This window comes from Meriones unguiculatus, chromosome X (assembly GCF_030254825.1).
Source record: "Meriones unguiculatus strain TT.TT164.6M chromosome X, Bangor_MerUng_6.1, whole genome shotgun sequence".
NCBI classification, from domain to species: domain Eukaryota; kingdom Metazoa; phylum Chordata; class Mammalia; order Rodentia; family Muridae; genus Meriones; species Meriones unguiculatus.
In genome coordinates, this window is record NC_083369.1 from 39,155,961 (window position 1) to 39,176,167 (window position 20,207).

General features: G+C 49.3%; 1 protein-coding gene and 2 pseudogenes across 1 annotated transcript; all 3 read left to right on the plus strand.

Annotated features, from left to right (window-relative positions):
• The first annotated feature begins 6,895 nt into the window (after positions 1-6,895).
• Pwwp4 (PWWP domain containing 4) lies at positions 6,896-12,829 on the plus strand. Its single transcript, XM_060374396.1, has 4 exons — positions 6,896-7,026; positions 7,876-8,049; positions 8,615-8,781; positions 10,448-12,829. The coding sequence occupies exon 4, from the start codon at positions 10,631-10,633 to the stop codon at positions 12,698-12,700; it is 2,070 nt and encodes a 689-aa protein (XP_060230379.1). The 5' UTR covers positions 6,896-7,026; positions 7,876-8,049; positions 8,615-8,781; positions 10,448-10,630; the 3' UTR covers positions 12,701-12,829.
• A 3,278-nt stretch (positions 12,830-16,107) lies between these two features.
• On the plus strand, positions 16,108-16,535 carry LOC110539406 (nucleoside diphosphate kinase B-like; annotated as a pseudogene).
• A 1,141-nt stretch (positions 16,536-17,676) lies between these two features.
• Positions 17,677-18,295, plus strand: LOC110539402 (protein phosphatase 1 regulatory subunit 14B-like; annotated as a pseudogene).
• The last annotated feature ends 1,912 nt before the right edge of the window (positions 18,296-20,207 follow it).

Consider the following 20,207-nt stretch of genomic DNA (forward strand, 5'->3'; position numbering starts at 1 on the left):
GCAGGCAAATATGTGTCAATCTAGCCCTTTATGAGGCCACTCAGAAAGTCCACACAGTTGAGGCTGTCCCAGCAGGCCCACTTGAGTGGGCCAAGCACTCATCCTTAGGAGAGGCAGCCCAGCACAGATGAATGGGTGGTCTGGGGGTGGCCTGCAAACTCAGGAGGTGCTCTTGCAACAGATGGGTCCAACAGTCACACATGCCTGGCTCATGCCTGGCAGCTGCCATTGACCAAAGGGCCCAGGAGACATCAGAAATGGTGACAGACATCCCGTTCATGATGTGGTCCAAGGCTGCACCTCCGTGTACCCAGATGTCCCATCTTGACCAAAGGATACCCAGCAATGGGGACGTGAGACTCAGGACATCATGGGCTATCCTGGGTCCCAATACCTCGGTACAAACCTAGGTGCACAGGAGCCATGATGAGACCATCCTTACCCACGAAGGTAGGTCACACCTAGTTATGCTGCCCAGAAAATACGCATCTCTGCAACTGGAAAAGCAAAAACGGCAACCACGTATGCCTGAGTATGGCGGGCCTGGTGTGAGAGCAGGGGAGGGAGGGGGGTCAAGGAGGGGGAATGGAGTGTGCGGGTGCTGCATTTGCGCATGCCCAAACCTGGGACAGCCTGAGCACCGAACCACGGGAACAGGAAACGCCCACAACCCTCTTTTAAGTGGCCACACTCGTGGAAATACGGACCACAGGAGAATGTCTGCACTACACAGACAGGGTCCCTAGCCCCTTCCCCAGCACACATGCTGCCCTTCCCGCTCCTCTCAAAAGCCCCTGTAGCGCACCCTAACAAACCTCGCCAGACTGACCTCTGGAGCCTCTATGTGTGACAGGGAATTTAGGCTCCGGAAGTCCCCTCGAGGACTACCATGGGTCCCAAAGTATCTAGTGACACAGCTTTAGGGAGATATGACCCACAGCAACCTCCCCCAAAAGAAAATCCCTCTCACCCTGGAGGGCGGTCACAGCCTGACTTCCCTCCCGGAAGTGTACTGCCCTGGGTCTCGCGAGACCCAGTCACTCACCTAGGGAAATACACCTCACTGCATTCCCACAAATCCCCTCTCACCCTCAAGGGTGGACACAGCTAGCAAGACATCACTTCCTGAAGGGTCCTACAGGGGGTCCTGATATTAAGTCACTCAGCTAGGGAGATAAAACACACAGCAACCTCCCCCAAAAGAAAAATCCCTCTCACCCTCGAGGGAAGTCACAGCCTGACTGACTTCCCTCCCGGAAGTGTACTGCCCTGGGTCTCGCGAGACCTAGTCACTCACCTAGGGCAATACACCTCACTGCATTCCCACAAATCCCCTCTCACCCTTGAGGGTGGGCACAGCTAGGGAGATGTCACTTCCTGAAGGGTCCTACAGTGGGTCCTGATATTAAGTCACTCAGGGAGATAAAACACACAGCAACCTCCCCCAAAAGAAAATCCCTCTCACCCTGGAGGGCGGTCACAGCCTGACTTCCCTCCCGGAAGTGTACTGCCCTGGGTCTCGCGAGACCCAGTCACTCACCTAGGGAAATACACCTCACTGCATTCCCACAAATCCCCTCTCACCCTCAAGGGTGGACACAGCTAGCAAGACATCACTTCCTGAAGGGTCCTACAGGGGGTCCTGATATTAAGTCACTCAGCTAGGGAGATAAAACACACAGCAACCTCCCCCAAAAGAAAAATCCCTCTCACCCTCGAGGGAAGTCACAGCCTGACTGACTTCCCTCCCGGAAGTGTACTGCCCTGGGTCTCGCGAGACCTAGTCACTCACCTAGGGCAATACACCTCACTGCATTCCCACAAATCCCCTCTCACCCTCGAGGGTGGGCACAGCTAGGGAGATGTCACTTCCTGAAGGGTCCTACAGTGGGTCCTGATATTAAGTCACTCAGCTAGGGAGATAAAACACACAGCAACCTCCCCCAAAAGAAAAATCCCTCTCACCCTCGAGGGAAGTCACAGCCTGACTGACTTCCCTCCCGGAAGTGTACTGCCCTGGGTCTCGCGAGACCTAGTCACTCACCTAGGGCAATACACCTTCACTGCATTCCCACAAATCCTCTCTCACCCTCGAGGGTGGGCACAGCTAGGGAGATGTCACTTCCTGAAGGGTCCTACAGTGGGTCCTGATACTAAGTCACTCAGCTAGGGAGATAAAACACACAGCAACCTCCCCCAAAAGAAAAATCCCTCTCACCCTCGAGGGAAGTCACAGCCTGACTGACTTCCCTCCCGGAAGTGTACTGCCCTGGGTCTCGCGAGACCTAGTCACTCACCTAGGGCAATACACCTCACTGCATTCCCACAAATCCCCTCTCACCCTCGAGGGTGGGCACAGCTAGGGAGATGTCACTTCCTGAAGGGTCCTACAGTGGGTCCTGATATTAAGTCACTCAGCTAGGGAGATAAAACACACAGCAACCTCCCCCAAAAGAAAAATCCCTCTCACCCTCGAGGGAAGTCACAGCCTGACTTCCCTCCCGGAAGTGTACTGCCCTGGGTCTCGCGAGACCTAGTCACTCACCTAGGGCAATACACCTTCACTGCATTCCCACAAATCCTCTCTCACCCTCGAGGGTGGGCACAGCTAGGGAGATGTCACTTCCTGAAGGGTCCTACAGTGGGTCCTGATACTAAGTCACTCAGCTAGGGAGATAAAACACACAGCAACCTCCCCCAAAAGAACAATCCCTCTCACCCTCAAGGGAGGTCACAGCCTGACTGACTTCCCTCCCGGAAGTGTACTGCCCTGGGTCTCGCGAGACCCAGTCACTCACCTAGGGAAATACACCTCACTGCATTCCCACAAATCCCCTTACCCTCAAGGGTGGACACAGCTAGCAAGACATCATTTCCTGAAGGGTCCTACAGGGGGTCCTGATATTAAGTCACTCAGTTAGGGAGATAAAACACACAGCAACCTCCCCCAAAAGAAAAATCCCTCTCACCCTCAAGGGAAGTCACAACCTGACTGACTTCCCTCCCGGAAGTGTACTGCCCTGGGTCTCGCGAGACCTAGTCACTCACCTAGGGAAATGCACCTCACTGCATTCCCACAAATCCTCTCTCACCCTCGAGGGTGGGCACAGCTAGGGAGATGTCACTTCCTGAAGGGTCCTACAGTGGGTCCTGATACTAAGTCACTCAGCTGCAGAGGTATAACCCACAGCATCCCCGCACCCCAAAAAGAAAAGCCCTCTCACCCTGGAGGGTGGGTACAGCTAATACTAAGTCACTCAGCTATGGAGATATAACCCATAGCATCTGCATCCCCCCAAATCCCTCTCACTTTCGAGGGGTGGGCACAGCTAGTGTGAAGTCATTTCCAGAAGGGTCCTACCCCAGGGTCCAGATACTAAGTCAGTCAGCTGTGGAAACAGGTCTCCTCAGTGCAATCCCCCCCCCCAACCCTTCTTACCTTCAAAGGTAGTCACAGCTATGAAAAGTCACTTCCGTAAGTGTTACAACAGGGTGAAAAAACGTATGTGTGTGCGCACGCGAGACTGGCCAATCCTTCTTCTTTTCTGCGGTCCAGCTGGAAATTGTGCATGTGTGACTTGGGGCTTGGGGTCGCGCATGCGTCAAAAGGAAACTGCTGTGTTAGGCCTGCAAGGGACCTGATAAACCCACACCCCCGTTTCAAATAGGCTCACCTGTGGACGTGTGGCTTGAGAGAACATGTGTAGTACCCTAAGACCTCAGAAAGGACCATGAGGAAGGCCCCAACTACAGCCCCAGGCAACATGCGCTGCCTGGTCCACTCCTCTCACACCCTGTGTCCCACACAAAATATTCCTAGACTGTCCTTCTGGGGCCTAGGTCACTCCATGTGGACTTCAGGCCCTAAACATCACCTCAGGAATCCACCCTGGGTCGTAATACCTCTTCACTCACCTAGAGGAACACACCTCCCCACTGCTGCCCAGAACCCTGCTTCCCCGCGGGAGGGTAGTCATGGCTTAGTTGTGCCTCCCTTTGGAAAAAATTCGGCCTCTGTGGAAAAGCAAGGACACATGATACGAGCGCCTATCCTCTCCTTTTTCTTGGTTAGGCCCACCTGCAATCAAGCATGTGTGAATGGGAAAAAGTGCTCTTCAGGCCTGGAAGGACCTGAAACACCTACATACCCGTATTAAGTAGGTCCAACTGTGGAAGTGCGGACCTGGATGAATGTGTTCTGTGCCCAAGGTCTTCAGCAAGGACCTTGTGGCAGATCCCTAGTCCTGCAAGCACACATGCTGTCCTGCCCGCTCTGCTCACTCCCTGCATTGTATCAAAGCTTTCCCACACTGCCCTTGCTGGCCTCCTCCACTCCACTGTGGAATTCGGGCTCCACACCTCCACCTCAGGGACTATCCTGGGTCCCAATACCTAGTCATTCACCTACAGGGACATACATAGCTCAACACAATCCCTGAGACCCTCTTTCTCCTCCAGGGTGGTGTCAGGTATTCCTCACTTCAGGAAAGTATTCTACATGTCTGCTGTGTGTGAGCCTGGAGAGTAATGTTGTTCCATCGTTCTCTCACACACACACCCCACCAGGCCCCAACCCCTCTAAAGCCTGTATGCTTGTCTTGGAGCTTTCAGTTGTGCATGCATAAACTGGGAACTCACCTAGGAAGGGCCGAAAGTGCCCCAAACACCTCTGCTCCCTGTTTTCAATACCCTCACATGTGGAAATATAAATTTATGCAGGATCTCTGAAGTACCCAAAGGGTACTGAGAGAGCCTTGTGAAAGCTCCCTGAGCTCTGCAGGAGCACGCACGCTCTCCTGCCCACTCCTTAGAGTCCCTGGAACTTTCACAAAGCTTTCCCAGGCAGCCCTTCTTGGGTTTGTCCTCTCCAGGGTGGAAGGAGAGCCATGATGACACGTCATGGGCCCTGATTCCTAATCACTCACCTATACAGAAATGCTTCAGGATTATCACAGAAACCCTACTTTTGCAAGATTAGTCCTTGCTTGCAGAAGCTAAAGGTGCTGGCCATGCAAGAGACTAGCTGAAGGTGCTCCTAAGTGACCCCCACCCAGCAATCCAGGAGTGTAACTTGGGGCTAGATGTGAGTGCTTGACTGGTGTCTGTGGTTGTGCAAGTACACTGGGCCCCACTAAGGCCTTCCTGTCTAAGCATCACTCATGGCTGTTTCTCTGGTGGATCCAGGTGTCCAGTGACGACTGCAAAAGTACACAAGGGTCAGAGACAGGAGTCCCCTAGTCCCCTGCCCAAAGTACAGTGTCATGCCAGCCTTTTTAGGACTGTAGTACTCAGGCCCCCTTTCTGATTGCCTTCAGGAGCTTGTCCAATCTGAAGGGTAAGTGAGACTCCTGTCTATCACAGTATCATTCAGCTTGGGCTCTGACACTTCCTGGTCCTACTGTCCTCCCCCAAGGGCTGTGGATCTATGTGCACCATGCTTCACCACCAGTCATCCGCGCACACACGGAGCATGGGTGTTCACAACACGTGGTCCATGATATCTGGCCTTAGGAAATGCAAGAAACATACAATGACAGCAGTTAAATCCAGCCCCTACTCTACTACTTAGGAAGGAAATTAAGAACTACTGTTCATCACAGGAAGATTCCCAAGGCCCTGTTGCTGTGGGAATTTTCAATGCCCTATCTACTGCGGGGAGGACGTTTGTGTTCATCAGAATGGGAAATGCTACATCAGCCCATCACAGTCACTGGACCCCTATATCTATGGGCCACTCCCCTGAATAGAGGCATTTGAGCAAATATCAATATGAAAAAGCTCACAGCTGCCCCAGGCACAGTGGAAAGATCCTGAATTAGGCCCTCATGATGAAGAGATAGGCCAAGCATGGTACACTCAAGCAACAGAATACTACCCAGCCCTAAGAAGGAAATGCACTGCCACTCCACGAATATTGGAAGCATTTTCAGTGAAGTTAGTCAGACAAAAGGCACTTCCTGTAAGGATCCTTGTATGTGCCACGGGCAGAATATAAAGACCCTGAAGGGGTGAACTCTCCAAGCTGGTGTCATCTAATCTGCTGAGAAAACATCTCACTGGATGCAGGGATGGGTGCATTGACTAGTAGTCATGCACATGGGACAGCTTAATGGAACAGTTTCCTGTGTGCCAGTTGAAGAGGTTTCGGGGAAGGCGGCGCATGTGGTGTATGTGTGTGTGTGTGTGTGTGTGTGTATTTGTTGTGTGTGTGAGTACACAACTGTGTGTGTGTCTGTGTGTGAATTTGTGAATGAGTGTGATGTGTATGTGTATGTGTGTTGTGTGTATGAGGTCTTGGTTTGAATGAAACATACTCCACAGCCTGGGGCTTTTGCATATTTGTTTCCTAGTAAGATGGCACTGATTTGGGATTTGTTTGGGAGGTGTGGCACTGATGGAGGAAATATGTCACTGGGGGCAGGCTTTGAGGCTTCTACCATTTGAAGTTTGATCTGTTCACTTCCTGCTTGAGATTCAATAGGGATTTTTTTTTTTTGAAGCAGCTGCCACCTGAATTCTTGAGCTACTTTCTATCTTATGCAGGTCCAAGGTCCTGGCAAGGTCCTAGAATATTTATTTGCACCTGGAGAAGCAACATGCCTGCCTTCTGAATTCTGGTAGGTGAAAAGATGTCCTTCTCAGACATGGCCCCTGATCTTATTATATTAGAAGGAGATTGGAACCTGTCATCTCTTGCCTTGTCCCTCTGTGGTCAAAAGCCCTGCACCCTGGAATGGCAGCGTCATCTTCTGTAGTGTGTGCATGCTTACTTTTTTTTCATGCTTGCAGCTGCAGAGGCAATGGGGGAACTAGGTGACAAAGATGTAAATGAACAGTCAGCTTCCTGGATGAATTAGTACTTCCTGATTTCCACAGAGAACTGGCTACTGGGAGAGAAGGTCTTTGATGACACTGTGGTTTCCATGACAACAGAGACAAACCATTCTTTCCTGGTTACTGATGCATTTGCGAAGGATACTCACAGACTGAAGAGGTGAGATCACTAGAGAGACGCAAAGCGCATAGGTAGGTACCTGCAGCCAACCTGTGTGAGTGTATGAGCTGACCCTGTGAGTGTGCCCTGGGAACCTGTGTGCTCTTTCATGGGATAGGAGAGGTTCTCACTACCACTGTTTGAAATGAAGCCCCAAGGACCCAGCCCTGTCTCTTTGTTCTCAGGTAGCAACCCTTTGGTGCCAGCTTTATCGTTTCAGGCCCTGAAAGCATAGTTCGCCAACACATGTAAATGGATGCCTCCTTTCTGTTTGGCGATGATGGTCACTTGTGCTCTTGACAGAATGACTGTGTTTGTGCGGCAGCTCCTTATCCCTACATATTTGTGGCTTGTGTTGTCTTAGAGATAAGCCAGAAGGCATTTAAGGAGGAGGTAAATGCGGGGGGGGGGGGGAAGCACCTCTGGGGCTGGGGTTGGGATTTAGGAGTGGGAGGCGGGTTCTGAACAGCAGTTTCCTTGGGGGATTGTTGATGCCAAGTGGTGATACTCTCTGGGCCTGGATACCTAACAGAGGAAGTAAGAAAAGCCTCTGAAAGACAGCTGCCTCTATACTGGCCACACTTAGGCAGACTGAGGTTAACAAAATAAATCGGGACGGTATGAACACCTGAGGAATGGCCAGACTTTGTTCCCTCAATAGGCACTAGGTTGTGTCTGTGTCTGAGACTTTACAGTGCTCAGAGTTGGGTTAAGCACCAGCTGGGCATTACAGGGTGTGCAGCTGCATTTTCCCTGTAACCCATCTGCCCATCTGGATCCCTCTGTGTATCTCTGCTCCTGTGTGTGAGCAATATACACTGTACCCTTCTTGCACCCTCTCACCAGACTGATCTCCCACCCATGTGTTTGTCTTTTCACAGGCAGGGAAGCCATTGTTCCCATCTGAAAGAATGTGACTAGACTTCACACACAGAGATTGTGTGCAAGTTCTTAATAGAAGGCCTTTGGTCCCAGGGCTGAAGCACGTGCTGAGACAGATTTCAGGATTCCATCTCTCACACTTCTCAGAAGATTGTGCTGTTTTTACCAGAAAGGTGACTATCACAGAAATGTCAGCAAACCATTGGTTTAAATAGTGGTCTTGAGGCAGGCAATGCCTTGCCTGAAACGGTGGGGGCAGGTAGCAATACAGATAACATTTAAGCAGGCTATAGGAAAGGCAAAGACTTTTATATGCCCTGGAGCAACAGACATACACAGACAGAATACACACTGCAGTTGTGTGGGGGTGGGAGTGTGGCCTGATATGAGTGCACACACATCTCTTTATGACTGAGTTACAGATGCTTCGTGGATACCCTGGCTTGTGGGCTTGAATGCACACATAGTATTCCCAGGAATGTTTTCTAACTGAAGTATGTGGGTCTGAAAATGTCTTGCCTGAGGCATGTGCAGGCCTGCATGGGTGCATTCTATAAGTGTAACTCTCCCATCTGTGATTTTTAAGGGTGCCCTCTGAGGCGTGGTGGCTGGATGATGGGGTTGTGGTTGGGCCTGATGGTGCTCATTTAGCCTTGCTAGAGGGCTTGTTTGAGGAAGGTCCAGCAGATAGCAGCCTAATGTAACTGAGGGGCTTTTGTTTTCTTCTGTGTCCCTCAGGAGACACCCGTGTCACAAGGCCCAGGATTCCAAGGAGACCGAATCAGAGGAAGCCAGCCAGCCCTGTGAGATGACACAGCCTCATCAGAGGAAGGGTTCCTGCTGGTGATCCCTAAATTGAGCTCCATACCTCCACCATACACAATTAGTATTGCATCATCCAGCAGGTGTGGCGTGACACACAGCTAGCCTCCTTTATGTAGATAGCCAGTTTATGCATTGTGAGATCAGATTTGAAGTCAGTAAGGCTTGGATGGGAATGCAAGAGGAGAGACACTGCACATTTGCATAGTGAATACACCACCAGCTATTTATGGATACAGAGGGTGGGAAGGGAAGGACTGAGGGATTGAGGAGAATCTCACTTGCCCCCCCCCCACAGTTCTGTAAGGTTAGGAATTCCTAGGATAAGGTCTGAGGTCCCTATGCTCTGTGTGCCCATACTCACAGAGGGTACGCAGGTTAATGGGAGTTCCCAAGAAGAGACCACAGTGCACTGTCTCACTGTGCCTTGTGGTGCCTGGGTAATGACAGGAATCAAAATTGCATTCTGGTGTGAACAGTGAGCACTGATGGCATGTGAGCCCTTCATGGATCTTCCTCTGCATTATAGTCCTCTTGGCAAGCACAGCGAGACTTTTTTGAGGATCAGACAGATGTGGTTCCCCTTGGGCATGGGTGACATGCACACTGCTGATAGGAAACTGGCTGGCTCAAGGCAGAAGCAGTCAGGAACAGAGTAGCCACCACCCTAAACACACAGAGAGAGACAGGGACAGAGAAAGAGACAGAGAGACAGAGAGAGGAGAAGAAAGGTATGAGATTGCACTGAGAAGCCCAAGGAGAAGGGACTATGTTGTGTGGCACAGTATGGAGGAATATGAATCGGAGAGCTATGCTACCGATGATATTGGACACTACTAGACATAGGGATGGGCAAGTGACCATTTGCTTTAATTTCCCAACTGTCTAAGACTTTATGGATTAAAATCAGGGCACAGTAGTTGTAGCCAGGAGAGGTAAGTGGTCTGGGATCCGTTGGAGGATCAGTGCCCATCACAGGCAGATGTGGGTGTGCAGGGTCTACTACAGCCTTGACATTGCAGAAGGAAGGTGCACAGTTCTAACAGAGACATTTGTCACCCTGTCAGACTTATCACCCTGTTGTTCACCATCTGACATCGCTGAGTCTGCCAATTAGTAAGCATATCTCCACAGTGAAGATGTGTCTTCTCTTTGGGGCTCTCCCCAAGTGTGTCCTGTGGACACTTGATCCCATAGTGAGGTCCAGAATGGATTTGGGAACAAACAGATCTGAGCTAAAAGATTGGTGGGGGGCTGGGGGGTGGCAAGAAGCTATGATAGCAGCCATCCTTGATTGTCATGTTATGTGAATCACCATGAAGAGTTCTCCACCTCCTCGCTGCTCAATCTGGAATCACACAAGTATGGAAGGCTCATGTACTAGGTTGTCCACAGACTTCCTGGGATTGGCAGAGCAGGACTACCTCCCTAGAGAAGAGAAAAATGAGGTTTCCCAGGGATCCCCAAGGTACTTACTGGGTGGGTAAGAAAATGCACAGCGCTTGTAAAGATACCCACCTCTCTGGGAGGAAGTTCCACACCCCAGCCTCTGGGTGGAGAACAACATTGTTACAACTGTGTCATGTCTGCTCTGGAACCTTTGCATATCTTCTCCCACATCTGTAGAATAGACTTTGTGAGCTCCCTTCATTTCTCTTGCCTCACATCACCAATTTAAGGCTTCCATGCCTGCTAAAGCCTATTTATTTCCTTCCTAATGCAGCTTTGCTTCCTTCTCCCACCTTACAGGATACACCCACATAACCCTAAGGGAAATCAGTTGGAGCTTCTCAATCAGATTCTGGAAGGGAGCCAGCACCACAGACGGGAGAGCCTGGCCAGAGACGACCAGCAGGCAGTCACAGTGCCCACCACAACCAAGGCGGTCAGGTCACCCTGTTGTGATCAGCACAGCCCCAGAGTCCTGTCACCATGGGCTCCGCAGAGTATGTGCTCTGTGGCTGGAAGGGTCAGCTATGGCCTGCAAGGGTTTTGTCCAGACCCAGAACCTCAGTCCATAGTAAGAGGAGAGGGGCCCCTTTCCTGGAGGTACAAATCCTGCCTATGGGTGAGAAGATAAGAGTGAGGAGCACCGAGGTAAAGCCCCTAACCAAGTCTGAAATTGTGACCATCGCCTCCACAGCAGGGAAGGAGTCACAGGGCAGTAGCTTTCCAGGGCAGAACAGGGCATACAGGAGAGCACTCAAGGTGGCACTAGATATCCTGGGCGAGGGAGCCTCTTTGTTACAAGGAGGAAGGGCAGGTGGCCGGAGAACCAGCACAACAACTTCTCCAAAGGTTCCGAAAGAGCAGGCCAGCTCCAGCCCAGGCCAGTGCCTGCAGCTCCAAGGGAACAACCAGAAAGACCAAGAGCTCTCCCAGAGGAGTCCTGGAAAGCAGGGCCACTGCCAGGGTCCTGTGTTGCGGATGGGCTCACAGAAAGTGCCCGCAATGCAAGGGGGGAAAGCCCAGGCACACACTGCTGTTGGACCCCCACACTTTGAGATGCAAGGGAATCTGCTAAGAGGCATCAAAGAGGGGTCAAGATACTCAGCAACTGCAGGAAATGCTGGTCATAATTTAGGGATGAGAAAGCTGAGCACATCTAAGCTCAGGCCTTTGAGTGCCCCAACCTCCCGGGAGGGTGCCCAGGCTAAGAATGAGCAACAGGCTGCCTCTAGGCCACCAAGGCGCCTCTCAACCTCATCCAAAGCCCTCAAGCAACAAACAGGGCTAGAGATCTGGGCTACTGGAGTTCAAGGGAAGACCACTCTCCCAGAGAACAAGGAAAACCCCGGCCCAGGAACCCTGAGGCCAGCTGCAAACAGGGCAACAACAGCTTGCATGCCCCCAATCCCGAGGCTGCGAAGATCCCTCCGCATTGCTAGCAAGAAAAGGAATATCTACATGCCATGTCCACAGTGCAGGTTCCCAGAAGTGCAACCTCAGGTGCACTCAAAGGCGACTAACACCAAGTTCAAGAGGAGGGGGACCGGGATTCAGGAAGGAGGCCAAGCCACCAAGGTGATTTCTGCCCAGCCGCCAAATACTATTGAAGAAGGAATGCTGGTCTGGTTCAAATTTCAAGACCTTCCTTTCTGGCCAGCAGTGGTGAAGAGTGTCAGCCAAAAAGACAAGACAGCAAGGGTCCTGTTGATTGAAGGCAACATGCAGTTTGAGCACAGGGGTGTCCGTGTCCCTCTCCACAAGCTGAAATATCTGGACTGTGGAGAGAAAATATCACTCATGAAGAGAGCCAGCAGAGTGTACAAACATGGCATCAGCTGGTGCTTCTCCGTGATCGACCACTACCGAGAGGGCCTAGCCTGTGGCTCCTTCCTGGGCTCCTTTATGGACTACTACACCGCCCAAGCCAGTTACCCGCTAAGGAGAGCCATCCAGGAGGGGGAACTACATATTGATTTCCCCAAGGTGAGCTATGCCGATCTGGAAGACTGGGAGGAGGAGACGGCCCTCGGTGGGAAGAGGCCCCACAAGAAACTCCTACCTGACCGCATGAGGGCTGCTTGGGACAGAGCCAACCAGAAGCTCGTGGACTTCATAGTGAAGAGAAAGGGGGCCGACCAGCACCTGCGGGACATCATGAAGGGCAGAAAACAGTCCAAGTGGCTGGATGATCTTTGGAAATCAAGGAGGGAAGTCTTCTGCATTGAGACCTACCTGGAGGATGAGGACCAATTGCATCTTGTGGCCAGGCATTTGCAAGAAATAGCCAAGGAAGCAGATGAGGCCCTGCTCTCGCTGACAAGAGGAGACAAGGTGCGGTTTACCATGGAGGTGCTTTTCCCAGAAGCAATCATCTGCTCCATCGCTGCCCTGGATGAGCTTAGCTACAAGGAAGCAGAAGAGAAGTACCTCCGTGGCCCACCCGTGCACTACCGAGAGAAAGAGCTATTCAACAAGACCATCTTAAAGGCTGCCCGGAAGAGGTCAGCAGCCAGGATTGGGGCTTCCAGGGCCCCTCCTGCGCCCATTCCTTAGAAGGGAGCTCCTCCTTTCAGCCATCACCTCCTGCAACTCCCGAGACAGAAAACAGGAAGCACCTCCAAAGAGGAACATCGGGGAGACTGTGGGGCGTGCTATGGGTGCTGGGACAGCTCCTCACTGAAAGTTTCTTTCCCTATCTTGAAATAAATATTTACTTTCCTGTTTGACAGTGCAGATGTCTAGATGGATTCTACAGACAGACAGATCCTGTTAGCTTCAGGCTAGGCCTAGCCCTCTTTGTCCTGTGCCCCAGTGCACACAAGTCCCGTGGGTGTACCTCCCTGGAACCTTGCCAGCCCTATGTGGAGCACTGGCTAGCTAGACACAGCCTTGCACTCTCTGCAGGGACCCCACACATCCAGACAGCACACCAGGTTCCTGTGGACACCCCGCCTCTGACTCCCCCATACTTCCTGTCTTCTTCTCTCTAGGGTACTACGGATGGGGTCTGCTTGGCTTCCACTGTTTTCTCCATTACCTCCCCCTTCGCTCACATTAAAGGAGAGGAACAGATGTGTGTTTTGAGGCAGTTCTTTGAAGCTAGAGAAAGGAAATGAATGTGACCCCGGAGATAGTCTGTTTTGAAAGAACATAGTGTATTGTATTTTACAATCTTTTCCTCTCCTTCCCTCTCTCCCCTCCCTTCCTCCCTTTCCCTCTCCCTCCCTTCTTCCTTTCCTCCCTCTCTTCCTCCTCTCTCTGTCTCTGAATGTGTGCACAAGTGTGCAGATGTCATAGGTCAAAATCTGGTGTTTTCTTCAGTTATTCTCCTCTCTACTTTTTGAGATGGATCTCAGACTGAAGGTGTTGCTCACTGATTGTGCTAGAAGGGGTAGCCAGGTGACTCTTTCAATCCTCCTGTCTCTGTTACCCCAGCGCACAGATTAAACATACCTGCCTGTATACCTTTCTTTTAAATGAGTACTACGTAATGAACTCAGGTTTTCACCCCATTCAGGAAGCACTTTACATTCTCAGCCATCCTCCACTCCCCTAGAGACTACATCCTCTTAATGAGAAAGATGTGCCAATTCCGTGGGCTGGGTGTCTGCAGTAGCAGACACTACTATCTCAGCTTTTTTCACATTTCTGAGATCACAGACTTCTGGTGTTGGCTGGGGGCCCTTTCATTCTTTGGAGTTACTGACACCTGGGGTGTACTGATGAGAAGCAGGCCTGCCCTACCTCCCAGATGGTCCTGTTTCTCCCTCTTGGATCACAGTCCTTGATGTGTTTTGGAGATAGGCCACTGAATCAGTGCCTCTGTGGACCCTGAAGTACAACCTTATAAGCACCTGAGTCCACTATCCCCTTGTTTTCTGCTGAATCCCTATAAATATCCATGTGTCCTCCAGCCCATGCCTCTGGATTCATGACACCTGTTCCCTTCCTATTTTACTGGAGAATGGTGAACATTAGGCCTTGATGCTAATTACTGACCTTCCTTTCTACGCAGTGAGCTCTTACCTGTGCAAAAGACCAAGCATGGTGCAAGTGCTTGTATTCTCAGTAGTGGGACTAGCCATCAAGGAAGTTGTATTACATCTGCTATGAAGTGACTAGCCTTTATATCTTGGCATCACTCAATCAATAAGCTTTGCTAGGAGAGAAGTATAGTCATAGTACACCAGCTGGGACCTTTGCTCAGTGGCCCTACCGGGATTAAATGTTACTCCCATGGCAAATCATGCCAACTCTTCTTATTCTTTATAAATGCTAACAGATACAAGTTGGAAGGACTATACTGGAGATGCATGTAATTAGGTACTTTAACTTGCTGGTTGCCTATTTGTATCTTTACTTCTTTATCTATGAATCGGGAAGTATTGCCTACACATTTCACGTATTTGGAATAAATTCAAAGGGTCAATGTAAGGTAAAAAGAAAAAAAAGATTTTATATGTAAATAATCCACAACACTATAGAAAAAATAACCCTGCAGCTTGAGGAAGGTAAAGGAAATGAACTAATGGTTCCCAGCCTCATCAGCTTTCTCCAGAGGCTTCCTACTTGGCAGAGGGCAGACATGTGACACAAAGAGGAAACAACATAATGGGACTTGGATTTTTTTTAATGGAGCCTGAGTTTCCTTTGGATGTCAAGTCCAGCTTACTGTAAATTAGAACAGGTTGGTGGCTGTAGGCTAAAGAAGATGAAGATGTGGCCTGAGTAGGACACCCTGGCACCATTCACCTAACTGGAGACAAGAATGGTACTCTGACCTAATAAAACAAATGCCACAGATGATAAACCGGGAAGTACAGTGGATATCCTGACAACCAGCAGTTTCTAGTCAAGTGTTGGTCCCCAAAGTAAGGTCCCACCACAAAGAATCAGTGCCTGATTTTGAAAGGGAAGATCATGTTCATCCTTTCTCAGGGGCAGCAGAACTGATGCAGAAACTAAAACAAAACAAAATTGGAAGCATGAAAAATCAGTTTTTAGACACCACAAATCTGTTTCCTAATGAAATTAGATTAGAAAATCTGATTTCTATGTGCTAATCTTCAGTGGCAAGCCTGAGAGCAGGCAAGGGAAAGAACCCAGGAATAATAAGAAATAGAAGATGTCCTGGGAGACCTCAAAGACTCAGACACAGAGAAACAGCAGATAAGAACATTCCCACAGTCCAAATAACTTAGGGGTTTGTCAACACACAGTAGGTCTAAAAGGGCTGGGAAGAATTTAATTCAATGTATTCTCAAAATTTTCTTTCAGAAGGAATGCTGGTGATTTCACTGAATGCACTGGATAAAATAAAGATGCAGAGAGTTGAGAATAGTGTCAAAGAACAAGAACACCCCACCCACCTATGCACCCCCCATCGCCACTCCCCCCCACTCCCCACCCTCTCACCCCACCACTCAAGGAGAGAGAGAAAAGCACTGGAGAACACAAAGCAAATTATTAGCATGGCAGAGTTCTCAAAGTCAACAGAAGAGGGAGCTCCACATATGTGAATGGAAACAATCAGCCTGTGCTATGCAGTTCTTCCCCAAGAGCAAGAAAACAAATTTCACTTCATGTAAAAATGAACTAACAAATGATGATCAAAGGAAAATCTTATGCAAAGTACTAACAGGGGAAAGAGCAGGGAAAGAGCAGAATAACACTTTTCTAGACTCCCTTGTTTTAAACTAGGATAAAGTCATTAAGAGAATAATCCAAATTGTGTGTGCTTATAACAGACATGTAATCACAGATACTCTGGAGTCTCAGTCAGGAGGATCATACACCCAAAGCTTGCCTAGGCAACAGTGAAAGCATTTCTCAAAAATTAAAAGTATAGTAATAATCACCCCTGCCCTGTGCCCATCTTCTACTGACCTCAATGGCCCACTGATGGCTCCAGTCTCTCCTCAAAGCCACCACAGGCTGATCCACTCACTAGCTTTTGGACCATGGCCAACTTCAACCACACCTTCATTGTCATCAAGCCAGAAAGCATACAGTGCTGGCTGGTGGACAAGATCATCAAGGGCTTCAAGCAGAAGGGATTCCTTGTGATGGCCATGTTCCTTTGGGCTTCTGGTGAGCACCTAAAGCAGTACTACATTAACCCAAAAGACCATCTTTTCCTCCCCAGGCTGGTAAAGTACATGAATTTAGGGCCCATGGTCGCCATAGGAGGAGCTAAATGTGGTAAAGCTGGGTGGACTGATGCTGAGAGAGACCAATCCTGTTGTTTCTAAGCCAGGCACCATTTGAGGGGGTTTCTAAATTCAGGTTGGCAGCACGTCAGTTAAAAGTGCTAAGAAATATATAAGTGTATGGTTTAAGCCTGAAGAACTGACTTTGTGTTCATGACTGGAAATATGAATACTGGTAGAAAAACCAGGTCCTTTCCAGCATTATTGATGGATCACTGGACAGAGCTCTTTACTCCACTGAACAAATGGATCATCTTTTCTAAAACATACTCACCAATAAAGCCTTTGGAAGAGTTTGAAAAAAAAATCACCCCTTAAGTATCAGTCATCTTAGGATGTGAAGGGGTATTGACAGTAGCTGTACAGGATTAGTTATTTTGTATTGAGTCAAAAGGTAAAACAACCACCATGAAAACAGATGTTAAGACTTTGTGATTAGTGGGCTGGGAAAAGATTAAGATAAAATATCTAGAACAGGGGGTGGTAGGAACCAAGGAAGGAGCAATGAGTCAGTATTAGCTGAAAGTAGACAGAAAAGAGAAAAGATATAAAACCAATTATGTATGTCATTCTTGGCTTTCAAAAGACTAAGATCCTACAACCTGATTAGTCTGATTAGTCTATGTTCCTTGGGAGAAGAAAAAAAAGGAAAGAGTAGATACACACACACACACACACACACACACACACACAGAGAGAGAGAGAGAGAGAGAGAGAGAGAGAGAGAGAGAGAGAGAGAAACAATTTCTTTCTTGTTTGTTTCTTTTTCAAGACAGAAATTTCTCCGTGTAGCCTTGGCTATCCTGAACTCACTTTGTAGACCAGGCTGGCCTGAAACACACAGGGATCTGCCTGCCTCTGCCTCCCTGAGTGCTGGGATTATAGGCGTGTGCCACCACACCAAGCTGAGAGAAACAATTTCTAAAGAAAGTAGAAGTATAATTGTCTAGGCAAACGAGGTAGATGGGTAAGAAAGGGGAAGATTTGCTCAACATACAATATGGGTAAGAAAGGGCTAGAGAGTAGCTCAGTGGTAGCCTTGCATGTGTAAGGCTCTAGGTTCAATTATCAGTACCAAGGGACATGAAGTACCAGGCAAGATATGAAGGAACACCGCACATCAGAATTATAAAATCACAGAAATGGGGTGATTGATTTAGAAAGTAAACATTGGTGAAATTTAAGAGTTGTTTTTTGTTTTGTTTTGTTTTTTAATTTTCAGTAAATAAGATTAAATTTAAAGCGGCTGCAGGGGAACAAAGGGCGGGCAGATCGGTGGGGAGGGCTGGGGCACTGCCAGGCCAAGCCCGGGAGCTCCGCATGCTGCAGCTGCCCCCGGGCCTCCCCCACCCCGCCGCCGCCCTCGCTGCGGAGCCACGTGGAGCAGAGCCCGCAAGCTAACCGGAGACAGCGGCCAGGAGCCAGCCATTGGGCGGCCTGGAGGCGGCAGCGCAGGGAGGGTCCCGAGCACGCCTGTAGCCCGGGCGGCCACCACGGCGGACAGCGGCCCCGCGGGGGGGCTCGGCGTTGGCTGCTCCTGCCCCCGGGCCGGGCAGTGGCAACACAGGGCCCCGAATCTACTTCCAGAGTTCCCCTGGGGCCGCAGGCAAAGGCCCAGGGGGCACAGATAATGATGGCCTGATGAGACCGCAAGGGAAGGACACCGTCAAGGAGCTATGGAAGCGCCTCAACGTGGAGGAGTGGATCTTAGAACAGCTCACAGGTCTCTACGACTGCCAGGAAGAAGAGATCCTGGGGCGCGAGATAGATGTGGATGACCTCTTGGACATGGAAAGTGATGACACCTGGGCTGCTAGAGTCAAGGAGCTGTTAATTGACTGTTAAAAACCCACTGAGGCCTTCATTTCTGGCCTGCTGGACAAGATCCGGGGCATGCAGAAGCTGAACACACCTCAGAAAAAGTAAGGGTCCTGACTCAGATGGCTGTGGCTCCCACAGCACAATCGCTGGCCCCAACCTCATAGCAACAGCAATACCGGGGGACCCTGTGGCCAGACCTGGTGCCATGAGCAGATATCCCTATGCCCCTGCCTAGGGGTCACTTCCATTGCCCTCAGTTTTCCATTTTGGGGTTTTTTTTTATTGTTATTAAACTGATGGGACTTAAAAAAAATTACATTTAAAAAAGAACCATACATGACTGTGGTGGTTTGAACAGGAATTTCCCCAGAGACTCATGCGGTTTGAATGCTTGGCCCATAGGGAGTGACATTATTAGGAGGTGTGGCCTTTTTACAACTTATTGTTGTAAGTCTTATGTAAGTTATATTCTAATTCCCACATGTTTGTTAAGTACATAAATTTACTCTGCAGTCCTGAATACAAATTGGAAGTAGGTATGAATATAAATTGGAGTAGGTGTGGCTGGAGGAAATGCATCATTGTGTAGGTGAGCTTTGAGTTCTCGTATGTGCTCAAGCTACACTCAGTGTGACACACAGTCTCTTCCTTGTTGCCTGTAGACCAAGATGTATAACTCATAGCTCCTTCTCCAGCACCATGTCTGCCTGTGTGTTGCCATGTTTCCACCATGATGATAAAGGACTAAACCTCTGAACTGTGAGCCAGCCCCAGTTAAATGTTTTCCTTTATAAGAGCTGCCTTGGTCATGGTGTCTCTTCACTGAATTAAAAGCCAAACTAAGACAGTGGCTAAACACAACATATAATGCCTCAAAAGAAACAGAGGTTTGGAGAGATGGCTTGGTGGTTAAGAGCATTGGTCACTCTTTGAGAAGACCCTGGTTTGCTTCCCAGCAGCCACAGGGGAGCTCACAGCCATCTGTGACTTCAATTCTGAGGGATCCAACATCCTCTTCCAGACACCGTAGGCACTGGGCATGCATATAGGCAAACATTTGTACACATGTTGTTGTTGTTGTTTTCAGTGAAACAGATAAAGAAATCAGGTTGCACATTTAAAACAAAATGGCAAAGAGAGGAGGAGGATTCAAGAGAGATGACAAATATAAAAGGCAGACAAAAAATTTCTATGCTGCATATAATATACATCTCCAAAGATAAAAAATAAAGCAAGTGAAAAGAACAAACATGAAAATGTCTAATTCAGTGAAACCTTCCTGTGGTGTTCAAAATCACAAATAGAAATGTACCTGAGAGAACTAGCCCAGAACAAGCAAAACCCAATTGTGTTGTAGTGATTGAGAGACCATAGAATTAAAAATTAAGTTTTGGGGGTACTGAGCTAAAGAGTTTAAGACATAACCGGCCGAGCTGGCCTGCGCCAAATGCAGGGAAGAAATGACCTTGAAGCATTCCTTTCCGCTCATTAAAGGTACTGTTGCCAGGAAACCGGCTAGGGTGGCCTTGCTCTTAGCACTAACTGAACTAACTGGACCTCTTCCTTAGCAACAGTCTATTAGTCCAAGACAGGACATTCCAACTGATACCCAAGGCCAGGCCGGGACAGGGTGTTCCAACTGAAGCCCAAGGCCAGCCATTCATCTCTCCGCCCAATGAGAGAAAACAAAGAAAGCCAGAACCTTTGGTTTTGGGCGCCTTCCCACAGCAAATAGTTTTGAAATGGAGCCTCCCTGATACTTGCCAGGCTGAAATCCCCCTGCTTTGGGTGCACTGGGAGGGACTGAATCTTATTAATCACCCTCAATCCTGAGCTGGGTCTCTCAGCTGGATACCGATGCCTTGGTGTCTGTGACAGACCCAGCTCGAGTTGTGAATAAAGATCCTCAAGTGTTTTGCAACAGACTCGACTCCTGGTGATCTTATTGGGGTCTTGAGAATCAGGTATAACATGCTGAACTTTAGAGAAAAACAAGTCTGGCTATGTAGCCAAAGAGGTTAAGTGTATAA